The sequence below is a fragment of the Ziziphus jujuba genome, chromosome 8 (assembly GCF_031755915.1).
Source record: "Ziziphus jujuba cultivar Dongzao chromosome 8, ASM3175591v1".
NCBI lineage: Eukaryota > Viridiplantae > Streptophyta > Magnoliopsida > Rosales > Rhamnaceae > Ziziphus > Ziziphus jujuba.
In genome coordinates, this window is record NC_083386.1 from 30,101,612 (window position 1) to 30,123,314 (window position 21,703).

At 34.5% G+C, this 21,703-nt stretch overlaps 5 protein-coding genes and 1 pseudogene across 6 annotated transcripts; 4 read left to right on the forward strand and 2 right to left on the reverse strand.

Annotated features, from left to right (window-relative positions):
- Positions 1-1,998: 1,998 nt before the first annotated feature.
- Positions 1,999-5,127, reverse strand: LOC107414831 (TOM1-like protein 1). Its single transcript, XM_016023026.4, has 4 exons — positions 4,970-5,127; positions 3,771-4,328; positions 3,086-3,331; positions 1,999-2,745 (listed from the first exon to the last, which is right to left on the reverse strand). Exons 2-4 carry the CDS (start codon positions 4,287-4,289, stop codon positions 2,314-2,316), a joined length of 1,197 nt encoding a protein of 398 aa, XP_015878512.1. The 5' UTR covers positions 4,290-4,328; positions 4,970-5,127; the 3' UTR covers positions 1,999-2,313.
- Positions 5,128-5,956: 829 nt separating this feature from the next.
- On the forward strand, positions 5,957-9,316 carry LOC107414835 (uncharacterized). The gene is made up of 7 exons (XM_016023031.4): positions 5,957-6,542; positions 6,647-6,705; positions 6,996-7,055; positions 7,170-7,239; positions 7,804-7,873; positions 8,655-8,681; positions 8,822-9,316. Exons 1-7 carry the CDS (start codon positions 6,318-6,320, stop codon positions 8,869-8,871), a joined length of 561 nt encoding a protein of 186 aa, XP_015878517.3. The 5' UTR covers positions 5,957-6,317; the 3' UTR covers positions 8,872-9,316.
- Positions 9,317-9,463: 147 nt separating this feature from the next.
- LOC107414806 (bark storage protein A-like) lies at positions 9,464-11,758 on the forward strand. 2 transcript variants are annotated; one of them, XM_060819493.1, is made up of 5 exons: positions 9,464-10,269; positions 10,479-10,624; positions 10,712-10,903; positions 11,000-11,180; positions 11,295-11,758. In XM_060819493.1, the coding sequence occupies exons 1-4, from the start codon at positions 10,080-10,082 to the stop codon at positions 11,045-11,047; spliced, it is 576 nt and encodes a 191-aa protein (XP_060675476.1). In that variant the 5' UTR covers positions 9,464-10,079; the 3' UTR covers positions 11,048-11,180; positions 11,295-11,758. The 2 variants fall into 2 exon arrangements, with proteins under 2 accessions (XP_060675476.1, XP_060675477.1); XM_060819494.1 differs by having other exon boundaries at positions 11,035-11,180.
- A 451-nt stretch (positions 11,759-12,209) lies between these two features.
- On the reverse strand, positions 12,210-14,095 carry LOC112491041 (lysine-specific demethylase JMJ13-like; annotated as a pseudogene).
- A 930-nt stretch (positions 14,096-15,025) lies between these two features.
- Positions 15,026-15,976, forward strand: LOC107414852 (probable calcium-binding protein CML18). The gene has a single exon (XM_016023056.4). It carries the CDS (start codon positions 15,238-15,240, stop codon positions 15,745-15,747), a length of 510 nt encoding a protein of 169 aa, XP_015878542.3. The 5' UTR covers positions 15,026-15,237; the 3' UTR covers positions 15,748-15,976.
- A 2,419-nt stretch (positions 15,977-18,395) lies between these two features.
- On the forward strand, positions 18,396-21,280 carry LOC107414805 (uncharacterized protein At1g24485). The gene is made up of 6 exons (XM_025071444.3): positions 18,396-19,590; positions 19,752-19,884; positions 20,284-20,352; positions 20,447-20,518; positions 20,627-20,698; positions 20,888-21,280. The coding sequence occupies exons 1-6, from the start codon at positions 18,495-18,497 to the stop codon at positions 21,162-21,164; spliced, it is 1,719 nt and encodes a 572-aa protein (XP_024927212.3). The 5' UTR covers positions 18,396-18,494; the 3' UTR covers positions 21,165-21,280.
- The last annotated feature ends 423 nt before the right edge of the window (positions 21,281-21,703 follow it).

Sequence of the window (21,703 nt, forward strand, 5' to 3'; positions counted from 1 at the left end):
CTCTCTCTCTCTCTCTCTCGCTCTATATATATATATATATATTCTTCTCATCTGTTTCACCGGTTTCAATTGCCCCTTCACCACCACCATCATCATCTCAACTTTCATTTTGGTCTGTGTTTTAATATTTTATTCGATTTTATTTCATTTTCTTTCACATAAAATGTGCTCATTGTGCATACAAAATTGAAAGCGAAAAACATAGGATTAGATGGTGCCCAATTTTTAAAAATTTCAAGGCTCTCTCTCTCTTTATCTGCATGCATTAAGATTTTAAGACGGATGGATCGTATGGCACATGAGGGGCCCCACATGCCACATGGCAGCATCTCGCTGGAATTTCATGTACTGCACGTCCATTTTCGATGACCTCTTTTGTGGGCCCCGACCCTGCTACTAACCAATTATATAACTCCGTCAATGTAATGTCCGTGTGGGGTCCATCAGCACGTGCACTCCACTGCTTCTCCATATTCTTTTCTTATTTATTTATTTTTGGGTTGAATTCCCATGCAGGATCTTGCAGAAACAGATTTTGAACAAGTTTCATATGTTTAAATCATATGCATTTTTATGCCTTTCTTCAGATGTTCCACTCATATGTAATTAGAAGTGGACAAAATTCAATCCAATCCGTTCAACCCGTTCAATCCAATTCATTTTTAACGATTTGGATTGGATTTTTATATTAATTGCATTGGATTGGGTTCAAAATATTATAAATTGTATGGATTGGATTGGAAATATAAAATCCAATCCAATCTAATCCAATCCAATCCAAATAATATATTATATAATTAAAAATTTATATATTTTTTATTTTTTTCATTTTTATATATTAATTTTAGTATTTTTTTATTTTTATATATTAATTTTTAAATTTTTTTCCATTTTTATATATTGATTTTTAATATATATATATATATATATTTTTTTTTTTCTTTTACATTCCCATATCTCAAATCCCAAATCAAATTGTAAATTATAATCATAAACTAAACATTTACCTTTGTTACCGCCTGCCACTAGTCCATCACTATCACCATAATATATATATATATATATTTTTTTACATTCTCATCATATATATATATCTACATATATTGTATCCAATTGTTACTTATATATATATATATATATATGTTTAAATATAATTTATTTCTAATTTTATTGTTTTGATCTTTGTAGAGCTTACAGAATCAACTAAAATTAGTGAATCTGTCAACTTTGATTGACTTATGATTTATCAAAATTTTAAGGTTGTTAAAAAAAAAGGAATTATGCATTGATTCTTGAGTGAATGAATTTTGACGAATGTATTATTTTACATTATTTATTCTAACAATTTTAATTTGATTTTATAGGAGTGAGATGATGACATTAATGTTTGTTATTTAAAAAGTGCATGATGTGTACCATTTGCTATATTTTCTTCTTTATTTTCCATTGTAGACTATGTTGTATTATTCTAATTGTATTTTATGTTTGGATAATTATAATTTATTATTTATATTTTAAATTTGAAAAATTTTTTGTTTGTATTATATATTTATAAATTAGTAAGTTTTAAATCGATCAACCAATCCAAACCAAACCGATCATAAATTGTTTGGTTTGGTTTGAAATTAATGCTTTAATGGTTTGGTTTGGATTGTAAATTAAAAAAACCGATATATATGAATTGGATTGTATTTCAGTTCAAAATCGAACCAACCCAATCCATACCCACCCCTATATGTAATGCTACAGTATTGTAATTGTTCCAAAAAAATATAAAATATACAAAACTAACTGTTAAATATATGCAATTCAAAAAATTAAAAACAGAAAAATTGCTACAATCACGATTTGTTCACAAAGTACCAACCCCTTTTTCTGTAAAAACATTGGCTTTGGAAACGAAGAACATTACACTTTTTGACTTCCGATTGATTAATCCAGAATAGACTGATCAATGGATATTAATCAACAGAACAATGATACAAAACAACAATTGAATAAAACCAAACGTCAAATCTTTCTATATATACCTCATGAGCTAGCTATGTAGCTAACTTCCACATGAATCACTTACACAACACGTGCAGCAACAATGGTAAAATGTACCCCAAAGAAAAAAAAAAAAAAAAAAAAAAGAGAGAGAGAGAAAGAAAAAGAAATAAGTAAAAAAACAAAGGCAATGCTGTTTATGAAGGTTAAAGATTTTGAAAACATCAACCTCTCCAATTGTCTGTAACAGTAACACCTAAACAGTCTGCTAACTGATTCATCCAAATATATATGGGAATTATGAATGTGGAGAGCAAAGCAGCACTAGAAAGAGATGAGATCATCCTTCGACGATTGCTGCTTCTTAGGTTGTTGGCCTGCTGCTTCAGACGAACCTCCACTACCACCTTTCTTGCCAAATATCATTTCATCAAGATCATCCATCATATCATCATTGATCCCTCCCTGTGCCCCGCCCCGAGAACCAGCAGGTTTTCTAACCAGTGCATCTTCCTTTGCATGCCGGGGCGACTCATCTGGCTCCACCGCCACTGGTATCATTGCAGGCTCTGGCTCTGCTGCAGCCACTGAAGGCTTCTTCAGTTCTTCATACTTGGACAGCACCTTCTGGATCTCATCATTCACATTCAAGGCTTCAAATAGCAGGGCCTCATTATCTCCAGCTGTTTCAATAATTCTCTGCACGGTATATTGAGACTGGCGGCACTGCTGTACAAGTGTGGTGGATAAGTCATCCTGCCAAATATGCAAATGTATGAGTTTGATTCATTTTCAATATTATAAGGCAGCAAAATGTATAGAAGGATAAGAAGATCAAGGAAAGATGTGATATAAGTGGTGGTATACTACCTTGAAGGAGGTATGCAGCATTTAAAAATATTCAAAGATATCATTATTATTATTATTTATTTATTTTTTGGTTGAAATTAGAAAACAAGAAATCAATATATTTCAAGGACGACTAAAATATATCTGTATTTCCACACATACTTCAGGCTTCCAGACTACCATTTATCACATCAAAATAAAATCAGGACATTGACAACAATGCAACATCAAAGCAAGATAAGCATACCTCCAAAGCATCTTGCTGGGGTGAAGAAGACAAAACCGTTGAAAGAAGCTCAATGCTGTTTCTTGCAACATCAAAAGCCTCCTTCGTTTGTTCAGCTGTATAGCTATGCACAGGGATATCATGCTGAACCTGCTGCGGAAGACTAGCATCAAGTTCTGGAGCTGAAGCTGAACGAGGAGGAGTAAAAATAGGTGCCAAGCTCTCGTCGTCACGACCAGGGAACCGAATACCCCTTGATCTTAAACTCTGACATGAAAAAGACACACCGTAAGAAGACATGAGATTACAACTTATAACATTGAAAATATAAAACCAATAATCACTAAAAATGTGATAGAGACCACAAATAGCTAAGGGAAAAGGAGGACAAAAGACACTGGAAATGCTTGTGGCCAATGCATTTATGCATAGAATTTTATGAGGTTTTGAGGATTGTATTTATGATAGATAACCCTTTTTAATTTTTCTCAATAGTAACAGCCAACAAATTTTAATCTTCTTTCCCGATTCCACTTGGTGCCACTAAACAAACTAATTTTACAGCAATATGTTCAGTACATTTCCCTACATCAACCATGATATCAGTGTTTTTATCCCAAGTCAGTTGATACCACAATATCACTCCAAGGGCAATTCTGCAACCAAGAACTTAATAATATTTGAGGACACTAAAGTACACAGATACCTTGTAAGTTTCTTCATATACAGGCAAATAGCGAAGCTCGCTGGTTGACTCCCCCCATGCTTCAATCAGCACCAATGCCTTGTTGCGGTTGTTAACAACAGTCTGAGGATCATCGATCAGCTTCACCATCTCATCGAGGACTCTTTCAGCTGCCACCTCTGAGAAAGCCTTCTCACAGTTCTTAACAATGGTTTCAAGCAGCACTAAGGACAAATACTGAATCCTAGGATTCTTCAACATAATCCGCCTTTTTATTCCGCGGATTAGATCAACACTATTGATCTTTTCAGTGTTGATCATGTCGCAAATATCAAGATTCAAAGCCCAGTCAGGCTCCTCTAGGGCCTCTGATGTGGCATCCTCGACCACCTTATCTGCCTGGTTAGGACCCTGGAAGAGCTCCTTCATCTTGAAGCTCATTGAGCTCATGCCTGCACTCATCTTACGGCCCACCTCTGCACCTCCAATCTTGAGGCGTTCACCGAGTGCATTCACCTTATCCATCAAATTGTCACTCATCTTTGCAGCTCCTTATGAAATACAATATTTAAAAGTTTTCTGAAAAGTCAAAAACCTATAATTAGCATAATGGTATTCTAAAATAAGTTGGCTGTTAAGAAAAGATGGGTAAATACAACAACTTTGGATAAGAGTCTTTCTGAATTCTCAAAAGAAACGAGAAATTGACCATCAAATTCAAAATTTATCTTTGTTTTAATTGAAGGAAAAATCTCATCTTTCATCTTAGCCAACAAAGTAGCGAAGAAAACAAAATCTAAATCGTATCTTATTATTATTATTATTATTATTATTATTATTATTTTCCATCCCTAAATTTATTTTTAAAAGAAAAAACCTTGAAGCCCTTAATAACCCCAAAATTTAAAATTCCCATAAGCTTCAAAAACCCTAGAGAAACGAGGAGGTGAAACACAATTGACCTGGATTGTTTGCTGAGACAAAAAGGCCGCATCAAAAACAGAGTCCAAGTTCAGATACAAATAAAAAAAATTTCATAAATCTTCAAATTCTTTTTCTTCCCCATCAAACAAATAGATACTAAATCTATAAGACCCAAAATTACTTCATCAAATAAACCCAAATAGCCGGGCTTGTTTTTAATTCTAAGTGAAAAAATTGAAAATAACGAACAGCAAGAATAAAAAAAATGGGAACTTGCGACTGATAGAAAGCCATACCTCTGAGAATAGAATAGGTTTTCCGGTGGTGGGTTGAGACGATAACGCGCAAAGACTAGGTAAAGTTTTTGATGTTTCTTGGAGTTTCAGTCACTCTCTCTCTCTCTCTCTTTCTCTTTCTTATAGTTTTGCTCCAATATTAATACTGATTAATGTATTTCAAAAATTCCCTTTTAGATTTTTTTTTGAATATTTTTTGCAAAATATATCTTTTTTGAAAATTAAATTCTGAATAGATATACACGGCATATTAAACTCGAATGAAATTCAAAATAAATAATATTATCAATTTTTATATGTAACTTATTAAAATGGGCTTTTTACCAAAAATATTTATTAAAATGGGTCTTTGTTTGATATTATTAATATATGCATAGTTTTTTTTTTTTTTTTTTAAGCAAAAGTATAATTAAGCCGCAACATAGCACACGTCCTTTAACCACATCAAAACGGTCATTACATTCAATTTTGCAATTACAAAGAATAATGTGACCAATATTTTTTGTCTCATTTTTTTTTTCCTTCTTATGTTTTGTGGAGCTTATTTTTGCTTTTGAACAAAATATTCAAAATAATATTGTAAACTTTATTTGTAAGTCAATGGAATGGACTTGGAATATGAGAAGAATGAGAAATATGTAATATGTAAATGTCAAAGTCAAGAGTGGTTGAGTGAGGGCATCTGTGATTGTCGTTCACTCCTTCACCGTTAGATGAGTGACATTTGTCACACCCTCATGCTATGCAAATTATAAATAAGATAAAATATTATTGTATGAAGCAAATGTGTACTGCATTTGTGTTTCCATAATCGATTAAAAAAACAAATTTTGGTAGTAAATGATTCTTTTTATTTTGAAGGTATTAAATGATTAAGCAAGTTTTAGTTTTTTTTTTTTTAATAATTGCAATTTATTTTTGTTTTAGTGCGACTTTAATAATGGTCCAAAATTTTTTTTAAAAAAAAAATTCATATTTTGTTCCTCTTGCTGACCCCCAAAAAAAAAAAAATTTCCTTTCTTTAGCCTTCCACACGCTACGCGGCGGCCAAAAAAGAGAAAAAGGGATAAAAAAAAAAAAAAAAAAAAAGAAGAAGGAGGCATACAGCATATTCAATTACTCTGATGGCAGCGTAAGCTCTGACAGCCGTCCGATCTAGGGTATGTTTCCGTTGGGAAATGGCATTTGCCACCAGCCTATTAGGAAGTCTAAAAAAACTGTAGCTTTGGTTGAAAGCATATGATTATGCTCAGTTGTAGCTTGTAGATGATGTTTTGATGTGGGTTTTGGAGTGTTTGGTGATCCAATTTGGGTATGCTTGATGTTATTTGGTTGATCGCTTGGTAGAATGGATTTGAGCTGGTTGAGCGCCATTTTGGTTGGGGCTGGTTGTCTTGCTCTGGGATACTGCATTGGGGCTCGCTTTCCTGCTCCGATTTTCATATCGGCCAGCTTAGCTAAAGGAAATGCACTTGTTAGTGATAGTAGTAGTGGGAATAGGAACAACAAGGATAGGCCCAAAGACCCCCTCGAGATTGAAAAGCTCGCCGACCTTTTTGATGATTTCAAAATGGTCTTAAAAATTTCTCTTTTCTCTTCACCCTTTCTGTTTTTTTAACAACAAAAACAAAAAAGATGCCTCCTTTTTCACTTTTTCTTCTCCTTTTTTTCTTTCAGGTTCTGGTTGTGAGAAATGATCTGAAAATGGGTAAAGGAAAAATTGCCGCCCAATGCAGGTAATCGTTTTACATCTGTATGGCAGACCAAAATTTTGTCCTTTTACCATTCCTTCCTTGTTTTTTCTTTTAGACATTTGGTTTTACATAAGCACTAAATATCCAAGTCAGCGATTGATTATTAGGTGCTACGTTGATAGTGATTAATTATCTGATCGGACGTTACGATCTTTCTCTCATTGTAAATAATGATCGATAATCTGGTTCTGTAAACAATTTCTATGTTCTTTTTGTTGTTGAATTGCATTTTATTCTGATTTATGGTGCTACTCTTGCCCTTAATTGGTTAGTCATGCAACTTTGGGTCTCTATAAAAAGCTCCTCCATCGGGCGCCAAAGGCCTTGAACAGGTACCAACATTCACCAGTCTGTAGTCTGTGTTTAGTGAACTCTGCAGTATTTACATATTTTTTACGCTCCCTGTTTGTTTGACCATTGTATGTATGTCAAATATGCATTTGCAGGTGGGAGATGTGCGCTCAGCCTAAAGTGGTTGTGAAAATTGAAAGTGAGGAAGACATGCTTGTTTTACAGGTCAGTATTGTTTTCACAAATTATTCTGTCACATAAGCAATAGCATGTATATCTATAATGTGTGGGTGGGTGGGTTTGCATGCTGTCTTTTGAAATTTATAATCTTAGCTACTCGACTTTTAGTTGCAAATATGCCACCTTTCGTTTGTTTTAATAATGGATGCTATTCTTACTGCTCTTTTATGATGGTGTGATGCTCATTCTACCTACTGGACATTCGAATGATGGAATTATTATAAGTGTTATAACCACTTATAATTTAGTAAATTAGAGAATAAAAACTTAGTTAGAGAATTAAAATTACAGTGCTGCAAGTTTCCAGAAGAAAATTCAAACTTCTAGGCTTTTTCCTTGTTCATTGATATAGTTATTAATTTTATGTACATATGCCTTTAGTCTCCTACCCTTCCTCTAACTTGTTTCTCCTTCTCTTCTCTGGACCCCTACCCCTGGAGAAAGAAAGGAAAAGAAAAGTAAAATTGATATTTCTACTTCACCCTATTTCTAGGTCCTTATCTCTCAGGTTTTGTTAATTTATGGTAAGATCCGTACTGATTTTGACAGGGGAGAGCAAAATCACTGAAGTTACCAACACATATCACAATTGATGCTGGGAGAACTCAGATTGCACCAAGTGAGTTGCTATGCCTTCCATATTTCAGGCTGATCATTTTTTTGGTGGTTCGACAATTTTTCGTTCTTCTCTTCTCTTCTTACGCTGTACTTTAAGTTCTATTAGTATGTGAGAATAATCACAGCCTTAAAATAAATGCAGAACTAGAACTTACCTGGAGCTACAAACCAAATTGTATTTCAGGAATCATTGCTGTTTATAGACAAATTATGATATAATAAGTTGCTTTCTGAAATTCTACATGTTTGAGTAACAATGGTACTGAATGCAATCACTGGTTCATTGCAAGTTCATTCTAGACAGTGCTTTTCATCCCTATAATGTTATAATGAACTCAAGGCTATAATGCTGGTTCCTTTATAAGTGTAGTAAAATAAATGTACTGGAAGTGTTAGTTTTAAATGTTTGTCAATGCTGCCTTTGGAAAGTGGTCAGCAGTTTCAAAAAGTGATAAAACTTGAAAACACTTTATTAGCATGCTTGCTTGAAAGCTGGGGAAGCATGTGGACATTCCCAAGTATGTACCCCTTTTTCAACACTTTTTAGTGAGAGCATGCTTTGGAGATTAGTAAAGCCTTCTCAAACGTTTATTCGGCCATTTTTTTCCTTCTCGATGTTGGTTCTTATTTTTAATTTTGTGAATTATAATCAGAATAGCTTAATTGGTTGTAGAAGTGTTCTCTTTTTCACGTTTGGGCCACCAATAGAGATGCTTTATTCTTTACCATCTTAATATAAATCACCTAGTGATGATTACTCATCTTTCTTCATGTTCTTCCAGATTCAAGGACAGTGATGGCCATTCTTGGTAAGATTAGTTTCTTTTGTTGGTTTCTATCAATTATGGTCTGCCTATTAGTTTCCTGAGTCTTCCTGTTCTTCGCCAACAAGTTTAAAAATAACAAGAAAGAACTTCTATTCTTACCCGAACATCCACATGGTGTGCAGGACCTGTTGACATGGTTGATGATGTAACAGGCGGACTAAAACTTTTATAGTTTCGTTCATTCAATCAAGTGGTTTGGTAATGGTTCGACTGAAAAGTTTTGGAGGAGGACAAATACAATACAGAAGTCATGGTGCCGTTGCCATTTGCTATGGCCGTGGAATCAAGCATCTCAGAAGGAATGTTGTTCCAAGTTTGAATTTATATACCAGGGTATCAAGCCTCACCCGAGCTATCATAATCATCTCTCTATGACGGACGAAATTGGCTGAGAATGAGATGCCCATCCTTCATGGCTATCCAAATTGTATACAAGTCTCTCACCCAAAAAAAAATAATAATAAAAAATTGTATTACAAGTGATTCCATAAACATTTGCTTTGGAACCTGTGACAAATAATCAACTCTTGCTCATGTTTTTATAGGATCAGGCTCTTTTTGGCTCAAGATCAGACATTTTCCCTAGTCATCTATGGATCGTTTTGAGTTTTTTCTAACTTTTGTGCAGCATGTTGCTAGTATCATAAATGGAATTGAGTTTCATGTGGTCACTGGGAACAAATAATAATTTATGTTAGTTGCCAATTATTAAACTGTCAAATTTCGATGACAGTAATAGTGCTAGAGGATAAGGCAAGAATAATTTTTGTATATCATATAATATAAAACATTCTCATTAAAAGAGAGCATGGACTTCTTACAACATCATTGAATTGTGTGCGCTTAGTATATTTTTTGTGATTGGGTAAATTGTGTGTTCTTTGTATCCTCAATAATGATGGTCTCAAAATTAATAAATGACAAAATTAAAACTTTACTACGAATATATTCCTACGAAACCTCGTTATGAAGCAATCCATTTATTAGAATGGATTTACCAAAAAAAAAAAATTCCATTTATTAGAATGGAAAACTAAGAAGTTGCATAATCGAGGAAAGTACGAACCATTATTAGAATGTGTGCCCCACGTGGAGTGATCCACTTACTACCAGAGACAAGGACAACGAAGTCCCAATGAGAAGATACAGATTTTTTACATATCAAAGTAGCCACTTCACGTGTTTTTTCGCATCTTCCTTTCGAAATTCAACGTACCGACAATACAAACATGTAGAAAGCTCGTTGTTGTAGGCTAAGCCGCGGCAGGCTCTCTCCCATTTTCCAGGTCGTAAGATCCACACCATCTAGTCCATGATATGAGCAGGACGTGGTCGAGATGGTTCATCGGAGTTGGGGTGTGGTTCTGGTTGTAGTTGTTGATGGTCCAAGTCCAACAGTCTATGCAGCTGAGACTGAGTCATCCGCTGCGCCATTTAATGGACAGGATCAATGAGAACTCAGCTTCTTCTTACATTGGCCTTGTCATGGCTTCCTTTACTGAGGAACTCGCACTTCAAAACTCTGGTTACTTTGTTCCCAGCTCCCAAATCCCCTGGGTTGACTTGGCTGGTACTTTTCCTTCTGCATCAATATTTTAATATCTCAACTTTCAAAGTTTGAGTATTAATGGTTTCCCATGATCGATGTAAGTTCTATGTTTCGTTCTATTTCTATCTTTGGATTGGCCATTGGGTACGGGCAGAGTAATTGTATATGATCATCATCCAACTCTGTAAAGGGTTAACTGTTTTTGTGGTGTTTGATTAACATAAATGCAGGAATGACTGTGCAAATCCTTGTTGATGTGTTTGATGTTAAAGGAATTGTCCATTATGGGATTGCTAAAAGTAGTAACGATTCCTTATCTCTTGGTGATGTCAGTGTGCCAAACTATGTTGCCTTCACAAGTTCTTGGAAATGGAAGGTAATAAGCCTTTTCTACTTGTCCCAAAGGATAACAAAGCGTTTTGTTGGTTTCATCTTCTCTACTCTTATTTGAAATATTGCATAGGAATTCAAGTCAAGAAAAGGGAAATATCCGGAATTGAAGTTAGGAGATTTTAATTTCCCTACAAAGGGAGATAATTTGTTGGGTAAGATAGAGTTTACGCCAGAGGAATTATATTCCAGTGGGAAACCAATGCAAGAGGTCTGTTGGCTTCCGATAGAACCAAAATGGTTGAGTATTGCTTCCCAGATTCAGGTTTGTCTCAATTAGTCCTGTTAAGTTGATTGATTTATCCCCATGCAGTCAATCAATATAAGCTTGCTAAACTTAAGTTTTATATTGGTTAACAAGATTTTTAAAGTTGCAACAATATGTAAACGAGACAGATTGCCTCCCTGAAACACCACAAGTTATTTTTGGGTTGAGAGTTTCCACCGCAGATATATATCTTGACAATGCAGCATATCGAGAATTTCTTTTCAAAGTATTCAAAGTTTCAACTGTTGATGAAGAGAGTGCAGCTGTTGTGATGGTTAGTAGCACATAAACACAAACATTTTATTTCTTCAATATGTTTCATTAAGATTTTGTCTTTCATTTGAAATGTTGATTTTGGCTGTGCTGTCATGCTGGGATGTGCCTGCAGACATGTCTGTCAAATGGGGTGCCTTCCATTGTGTTTCGTGGGATCTCGGATTTGGCTGGCGGAGGGGGAAAGCCATCATCAACAACTCTTAAGATCCTTGGCTTCTATGAATGCGCTTAGTGTTGCAGTTGAGTTCATTGCCTTGTTGAATAACCAAACTGCTTTATACAAAGACCGCTAAAACAAAACTTAATTAACACGTCGATTCTAAATTAAGCTGAGAAGAAGCAGGGACAAAATCCCATTGTCGTGCACAATATTCAAATAAGGTTTATGGTCTTTCATCTATAATCTAGCATCTGCCTCACATTGTTGGAATTTTAGGATTTTCCTATTTCTTTCAGTCCATACATAGTTCGGGTGAGACCACATGTTTTCCTACTTTTTGGGCATGAATGTATGATATTGTGCTTCAGTTGCTACAAAATGGTTCATCGTCAATTGTTTGTTTGTTTGTTTGTTTTTTTTTTTTTTTTTTTGCCCTTCTTTTTTCTATCCTCTCTACAAAATACTTCACTTCAAAACTAACTAATAATAAAATTCTCGACGAAATCGATCTGAATAACTTGTAGTACAAAAATCTGTAAAGATCATTCTACGCCCATAAAATACTATGTATGCTGTGCTGATTTGAAACCAAAAAAAAAAAAAAAAAAAAAAAAGCAGTTCAAAACAAAGAAGAAATTTAAAGAAATGCAGAGGAGCCAGCCCGAAAATATAACTTGTATTCCTTGACTAGGGTTTAGTAGAAGTAAATGAGGCTACTTAAAAGCTGGAACCAATGAATTACAGTTTGTTTTCTCGTAGCTTACTACTTATTTTTACCCTCTTTCCTCCTTTGGACAACAGCCTGGTTCTATATAATTTTTCTACTCTCTTTCTGTTGTTTACCACATCAAACTCTATACCAGATTTTCATTCCAATTTCATCAATGCTGCCTCCTCAACAGGTATAGCAGTACCTCCACTTGTTCCTTTCCCATCATCTTTCATTGAAAAGGGTCTTAAAGGCTGCAGCCAAATGTTATCGATGCATTGTCTTTCTCGTTGAATCTTCATCAATATTTCTTCCTCTTTCTCAAACTTTTGTGCTGCTTCGTCAATTTTTGCCATGTCATCTCTCAAGAAAAGAGTACATTTTGCCTCCACTGAACCATCAAGCGACTTAATCTCCGTAATCCAAAATTATGATAAGTACGAAAAATGATACTGCATCGATGAAACAGGTTACGAGCTTAAAATCATTTAGTAACCGGATTGAAAGGTTTTATATCAGTATATTTCCATGTCATGGCCAAGGCAGATGGTATTATAATAACAGCAGTTGCACATGATGTATGGTAGATCGCAGTCCTATTTACAGGGGCTGCATGTTAGAGTGTCTTGAGAGTTTGTGGAAACACTCAGAAAATGTGTACAACTTTTTAAGTGCTGAACGGCTTGCTTAAAGAATCTAACAAGACTTATAAAAAAAAGCTAAACAGGGCAGTAGGAGACCAAATCTGCATATAGATACTCTGCACCTTTGCATTGCTTCTTTACAAAGAAGTTCTTCATAGGGAATAGTAGGGAGCATTCCTAGTAGTGAGTAACGCTGCCTAGCCAAAGCCCCAAATGGGAACCAATCATCAATTGCAAAATTCACAGCCTTACCACAGTTAAAAGCCTAAAATTGCACCAAGGGAATAGCGAAGGCATTGGTTATTGCAAGAGAGAAGAAGAGAGAGCCATAGATGTTACCATGGCCAAATGCTGAATGATATGCTCTTGGAAAGGTTGCCACAAACTCCCCTGGAATCTGTAAGGCCTTGTAAACAGGTACATTATGGTGCAGCAAGATATTTGGAAGAGTCATGGCTGTTTTCTCTGCAAGAAGTTTATATGCCCCGTCCTCTCCACCATATGATAAGACATGGTGGTTGTACACATTATTGAGAACTACCTTTTCGAATTGAATAGCGCAACTACCAGGAACTCCGTACTACGTATTTGGTTCCCGAGAGTGATGATAACTAATGCTGTACATGTAGTGATCTTCCACATGCCATGCAAACATACTGAATAGCATGCAGATATAAAGCATAGGATCTGTTATATCCTGAATATGGTTTAGTAAAAAAGTAGTTCAAGGACAAATCCAAAATAAGAGCAAAAGAGACAATTTAAAGCATGGGATTTGATCTGAGTCAGGGACTGTCAATGTGACTAGACCGGAATAACTGTGTCAAGTAAACACAATGGGGACTTGGGTAGCCGAGAGACATTATGTAATTAAAGAGACAATGGTAAGAGGCAGAACCACAAAGGCAACAAAAACCCAAATTAGTAAAGATGGAAAATAAGGTCCATGCACTTGCTTTTTACAGGCCTATCATTAGGATCACTTGAAAAGGCACTGCCTTCCACATTCTCGCCATAATCTACTCTTTTTTTTTTTCCCTCCATAGGCCATTTCACGCCGGAATACTTTCTCACAGCATGATGAAGTAGTTGGATATCCAGAAGTTTGAGATCTATGTGAAAACATCTTGTTTGCCATGCTCTCAAGGTCACGGTATGTATTTTTACTGAAAAGAAGGAAAAACAGAGATAATAGGAAACAGTTTAATTGAAATAACATGTAATAGTAGGTTGTTTGTTAGATTTCACCTTCCTCTCCTGAAGAAGGTGAGCTTGTCACTGACATCCCAAGCACCAAAGCGAAGAGGTTGGATATAAGTTTGAAACTTGAAGTCTGGCATCTCTTCCATTAGTACCACACTCGCTGGAACAGAAGCAACTGTAGAAGAAATGATCTTGCAAATTCATGAAATTAATGGATAATCTTCAGATATAATTAAGAAAGAGCAAATATAAATATATATATATATATATACATTAACTTAGTAAACTATATATATATTAGGAGTTAATTAGCAGTGTCGGTAACTGTGAAAAATCTTGATGCAATGTAATAGATTAATCTCCTTTTTTTTTTTTTTTTTTTGAATAAGTAAACGATGCAGCATCTGAGTTCCAATCATAAATATGTATATATATATATATATATATGTATATGTACATTTGATTCCTTTTTTACATCCTTACATGTACGTGTCGAAATAGTGATCTCCAAGTACGTCCATATATATATATATATATATATATAATACAAAACAATCATCAACCAACCCGCCATATTCGTCCCGATTTCTTCGAGACTTAAACTGTGGGCCCAACATAAAAGTTCTAATAATTCATAATTTTTTGTTTTGATGGAATAATTTATGATTAAAGAAGGCCAATTTTTATTTTTAATCATAAAGTAACACAATTTAAAAATAACAAATTCCTAATCCACTTATAATAAAAAAATAAATTATAATAATGTTGGTCCTACATATATATTATATAGGGATAAAAATTAATGTTGACATAAAATTTTTCCAAATGAATTAAATTATAAATAGTTAGTATAGTATAGGTTAACGAAGGAGTGGGTCCAACTCCCACCCAGTGGCCACCGTTTAATTGGTTTCAAAGACTCTACAGAGTCAACAAAGACGCATGGCGTTGGCGGTGGTTGCCCGGCACCATGGAATGGAAAAATGCTGATATTTGACCATTTCTCTTCCCATCTTAATTCCCTTTCACATCCCCACCCACCAAATTAACCAAAACCAATTAATTAATTTTCGGCACATATATATATATATATATATATATCACTTAATAAATCTATTATAAATTCAAACGATAAATGCTATGTAATAATACCTTCTCCATGATTAATTTAGACCGATTTATATATAGATTGTTTTTATTTATTTATTTATTTTTATCAGAATCGCTTCGGTGGAGTAGATGAAGATGAAAAAAGTCAAACAACAAGAGAAAAGCAGCTAGTGATCATAGAGACACAGAGGAAGAATCTTCCGGGAATCAATTGCAAAAAATAATAATAATGACTACGACAGGTAGTGCAGGAAATAGCGCGAAACAGTCGCTGGACGACGACCAGATTGCGGAGCTGCGGGAGATATTCCTATCGTTCGACTGCAACAAGGACGGCAGCTTGACGCAGCTGGAGCTGGGCTGTCTTCTGCGATCGCTGGGACTGAAGCCCAGCACAGAACAGCTTGAGGCTCTGATCCACAAGGCCGATACCAACCACAACGGACTAGTGGAGTTCTCGGAGTTTGTGGCGCTGGTGGAGCCGGAGCTGCTTGAATCGCGGTGTCCTTACACGGATGAGCAGCTGCGGAAGATGTTCCGGATGTTCGACAGGGACGGCAACGGCTTCATCACGGCGGCCGAGCTGGCTCACTCCATGGCCAAGCTGGGCCACGCCCTCACCCCAGACGAGCTCACTGGGATGATGCAGGAGGCCGACCTCGACGGCGATGGCCGTATCGATTTCCACGAGTTTACAAGGGCCATCACCTCCGCCGCTTTCCATAATTCTTGGGGTTGAAACTGAAAACCTAAAACCTACCCTACCTCATTCAATTTTCACAAGTGCTCCATCCATGGATCATTAATTTTGTAATATCATTATACCAGCTGTATTACACAGCAACGTTGTTTATATATATATACGTTGCTTATATATATATATATATATATATATAGCTCCTGTGTGTTCTAATCTTTAAACATTTCCATATATAATATTATATAATTTTCTTCTACAAGTTATATAATTATTTCCCCCGAGACACCTCTTGATTTCCTGCTTCATTAAATTAATTTTGCATTACATGTATGTATATTGTCCCAACTCTGCAGTTTGTTAATTTTTACATTTTCATTTACTTTCCACTTTGTTTAGGGTTGTTCACCACTTAGATATATAACTTCCTTCAACTAGTTTACTTAGCTTCTTTTACACTACATATTTGGATTGATGGAATAAAAGGAAAAAAAAAAACAAAGGATTCAATTTTTTTGTTTAGATGATTAAAATCAGTGAAAAAGAAATTATAAGGAAGAAAAGGGAAAAATATGGAAGGATTACATCATGTTTATTTTAATAAATCTAATTAAATCATGTTTATTTTAATAAGTCTAACTTTCTAATCAAATTTGAAGGGAAATGAAAGAAGTTTAATGAAATTTTCGAATATTCAAAATATTTTGTATATTGGATTTTTTTTTAAATAAATTACATTAATTAATTTTTTTTCCCTTTTATTTTCATTAAACAATCATTATTATAATTACTTTTTTTTTTTTTCCTTTCCTTTCTTTTTCATTTACTAATCTTCAAAATAAAAATTATCAATAAATCCTTTACTTCCCTTTTTTTTTTTTTTCACCAAACTTATCCTCTCTTTTATTTTCCTCCTTTCAATTCAAATATAGTGTTAATTATTCAACTAATAATTGCACTTTTTATCACTAATACAATACAATATAAGGTTTACGACTACATTAAAACATCTTTATAGGCATATTATTGGGACCAAACTAATTATCTAACTATAAAGAGCTTACAATATAAGCGATATGCAGTTGGCTAATACATCTCAAGCATGTACATTTCCTCATTAGGAAAGAATTCGCAAACAATTTAGTTTGGTATTTAAATATAATTTGAAGGATGGTAGTATAAAAATACAAAAATGTTTCATGCCAAGAAGCTCTAACATGCTTAGAAAGTTAAAAATATTTTGGCTTCAACAAAAAAATATCAATACCAGTAAGTTATTACATATTTGCAAACTCATAGATATTGCAACAACTCTAAAAAATAAATTATTGTCTCAAACAATTTTAAATATTAAATCTTTAATGTGATGTACCAAGATTTTTAGCCCTATAATAATAATAATAATAATCATAATTTTTATTATTAATAATAATAATAATTATTATTATTATGTGGAAGCAAAGCTTTCTAAGAAAAAAAACGTTAAAAACTTATAACTTAACTATTTTAAATTGGGCAAAAAAATTTATAATTATATGGAAGTTATTCTATTATAGGATTTTATTATAAAAAGGCTTTATTGTATATATATATATATATATATAATTATGTTCAAATCAAATCTTTAATATCAAAAATAATATTTAGATTTTCTTTTTTAATTCTCAAATCGTATTAAGAATTGAAATTTAAAATTATATTTATAAATTATAAATTTCAATAATATTTATTTCTTTAATAGAGTTTTAATACATTATTAAATTTATAGTTTATTATTTTTAATTTTAAATCCTAATTTATAATCTAAAGGCTAATAAATCAAAATTTGATATTGTATGAGCTTGATTGCATATATGCAAATAATAACTAATAATTCCGGAGTTCATAGGTTTCAACTTTCGACGATTGGGCTCACGATCTATCCATGATTTCAAGTTTAATTAAGAACAACATGAATATTATATATCGTAGGCTAGGCTAAATTCATTAGTCTATAACCTTCATCAATCCTCCATATTCAAAGGCCACATTCCCGAAAATGAATTCTAATGGGTAATGAATAACATGTTCAGAGGAGATTAGCTGATTGCTAATAAATTAAGGGACCTCCTCCGCGATATGTTTTGTAACAACTATTTGAAAAAGGAAAGTCAATGGTAACCTAGGAACATATATGTACCTGGTTATATTTATACGATCGAAATTCATTAGACACAAGTACTTTTCAACTTTGAACACTAATATTTTTCCTCTTTAATTTCGGGAGCAATTCCCGCTATTAATTCTAAAACGAAATGTCAACCATTCAATCACCGCCTATTCATTATAATTAAAATTATAGACTAATTAATGGTCCCGTAGACTAATTAAAACACTGAAAGTCTGCTCTTCCCTTGGACCAACCACATATACAAAACATGCCTACATGTATGCTCTGTTCAATTGTCAATGTTTTAGTGTTTTATTTTATTTTTCGAAATTTATTTAATTATATAATACTCTAATTGAAATCAAAGACCAATCCTCTAGTAACAAGTGGAATTCTCATTTATGTATTCGTGTCATTTAATTATGTTTGACAGCTCAATCGTTGTTAAAGAAATGCCATCCCACTATGATCACTAACTAATATTATTGTTATCAATGAGAATAGTAAAAACAAGAAAGCCTCAATTTGTAGTTTACATAAAAGAGTCTCAATATGTCTATAAATATGTCATTCCCTAGCTAGCTTTTTGTGCATATGATAGGGAAAACAATTAAGACCCTAACTAACAAACAAACAAAAAATGAGTAGTTTCCGTTGTAGATCGTTACTTGTCGTAATAATTAGTGTGGTAGCATTATGGGCCTCAAAGCCCTGTTTTGCAGTGTTTCAGAGCATCGACTGTGGAGCTTCAGAGTCCTACACAGACAAATACTCGATCAAATGGGTGGGAGACGATGATTACGTTAGGAACGGTGAGTCCCGACAGGTGCAGTTCAGCAGCTCGGTTCCCAATGTGTTCGGTACAGTACGAGCATTCCCAACCCTCAGGAGAAACTGCTACAGGGTCCGAGTGGATACAGGGGAACGGATCCTGGTGCGGGCAAGCTTTTACTACGGAAACTACGACCGCAAAGACTCTCCCCCGACCTTCGAATTGGATTTGGACGGCAACTACTGGACCAAGGTCAACTTGACCAAATACTTGAGCCTCAAAATTGTGGATTTCGAGGTGATATACACGGTAAGGAACAATGCCACCAGCATCTGTCTGACCCAAACGCTTCCAGGCCATATTCCTTTTATATCTACGCTTGAACTGCGAAGCCTAGCTCCCAAAATGTACGGCCTTGTGGGTCCGGATTATGCTCTGTTCACGCACAAAAGGACGGCGCTTGGAGCATATCAAATTATCAAGTACCCAGAAGATGGTTATGACAGGGAATGGTTTCCTGGATATGGTTTAGGATCGGAGGAGGTGAGGAATGAAGCCTTGTCCATCGATGTGAGTCCGGCACCAGATAGTCCTCCAGTAGCCGCATTGAGAAACGCAACCACTGCCAATAACACAATGGAGTACATAAGATTGGTCACCAATTTGCCTGAAGATTTCGAAGTGCCGGTGTACATAACCGCCTACTTCTCGGAAGTGATTGACTCAATGAGGCCAACAGACAAGAGATCGTTTCAGATTTGCATAGATGACCAGCCTTATTCAAAACCCATAATCCCTCCGTTTGGGAGCGTAGCCCAGGTTTCAATCTACAACGTCACAGCTTCTTATAACACTTCCTTCACTGTCGTTGCTACCTCCGACTCCACACTCCCTCCTCTCATCAACGCCTTTGAGGTTTACAGTGTCAGTGACCCTTTGACACCCGGCACCCATTTCAAAGATGGTACGTGCTTACGTAATTTTAATATATAATTCCATGTTTTGCTTAATTAATTTTGCCTTTATTATTATTATTATTATTTATTTAATTTAGTATAATTCATTCACTCATTCATTCATATATTTGGTAAGTAATACTAATAATAAAATAAATAAATACGCTAGTGCAAGGGTTATCGGCACTGCAAATGGAATTCAAAGTGTTGCTGACATGGACTGGTGATCCCTGTCTTCCATCACCCTATTCCTGGGAATGGGTTGTATGTAGCAAAGACCCCATTCCTCGTGTTGTTGCACTGTAAGTTATATTAATTATTCTTATTTTATCATACTGATAGATAAGGAATTTCCATATATATATATATATATATATAGTCCTTTTATAGTTAGGACCGTCCGGATAGAATTGTAAACGGATTCGTGAAAAATAGATGTTATACTTTTTTCTTAGAATAAAAACAAACACTACCAAAAAAACAAAAGAAGTCAGCTTTTCTAAAAAACATTAATTTTGCATCGGCTTTGCTCCTAGTCCGCACGCAATTCTATCCGAACGGCCCTGATCATAGAATTGCCCTATAAATATATATACACATATGTATATTAAGATTAATTCCATATGAAATATGTATGTTGTGTATGGGTTACTCATAATGTTGGTATAATCAAAATGAATGTATGAATGTTATATCATCAGGAATCTCAGTAGCTTTGGCCTTTTCGGTTCACTCCCAGATTTTGGTTCCATGGATGCGCTTGTTACCATGTGAGTCACATGATTAAATGTTAAAAATATAATTGAATAATATCAAGGTATGATATGCATTAATTGATCCGTCATTTTTTGTCCTGTTCCTCAGTGATCTGCACAACAATAGCTTGAATGGTCCTATTCCAGAATTTCTTGGTTTATTTCCAAAGCTTAGACTGCTGTGAGTTTTCCTATTAATGTATATATAATCTAGGTCTTCTAAACATTGATAAACGGTTGTGAAAACAAGTGAGCATTAATATTTGTTCCTTTTTAACTAAATGGCCAGGGATTTGTCTGACAATAGATTCAATGGGACCATACCAACCTCCCTCATCACAAAGAAGAACTTGAAATTTGTGTAAGTTGAACGACAATTTATAATTAATCTCTAGCACACCCACACAAACCAGATACTATATAACAATTTTCTGCACTGTAAATGAATTTGTCAATTACTTAGGTTCATTTCTAATTTATATATATTATATATGATTGATACCTAGCTATATTTATGATAATTGCTGATCAAAACAACAAATTATATCAGGGTAAATGACAATTGTCTATCTGGAATGACTTGTCCGCCGCCTCCACCTGAGGAAAACCTAACGCCACCAACTCCATTAACATCCTCTTCTCACTCAAAACCAGACGATAAGAACTACCCACCATCCCCACTCTATCCCTCAGATCCTCATGCTTATGGGGATGTATTTCAAACACCCTCTTTCAGTGCCAGCAACAAGCAATATTCCGACCTACTACTCTTATTATTGGGAGCTGCAACAATTCAACTCCTCTTGCTTTCCTTTCTGTTACTCTGACTTTTTTTTATTACAATAAATTTAGCATGTTTTTAAGAGTACTGTTTACCGCATTCAACTTTTTTTTTGGTACGTCTCTCTGTATGCATGTTGAGCTATATACTTGTATTATTCTTTTAAATATATGTGTGGCATACTACTGCGTTTTGATTCTTCATATATTCTTTTACAACTTTTGCAAATTATTAGTCTACTGTAGTTTGTGATAAAAAAAAACCAGCAACACCACAACAACAAATTTGAAATTTAGCTGCAACACTAATTTGTCACTGGTGGTGAGTTTGTTAGCCGTGTCAGTAAAAAGTTTGAATTTTTTGCCATTGAAATGGTTATGTATGGTGACAAATGTAGTGTTTTTGTCACCATTTCATATTTTAAACGGGAGCCAGAAGCTGAATCTAGACTTTCTGTTGGAAGTTCAAATCAAGATCAAACTCATTGCATCGTTTTTAGTTACTTTTCACTAGATTGATGGAAAAAATAAACAATGATGAAAGGAAGAGTAGAATTTTTAGATACTATTATAGACGTTTGAAACT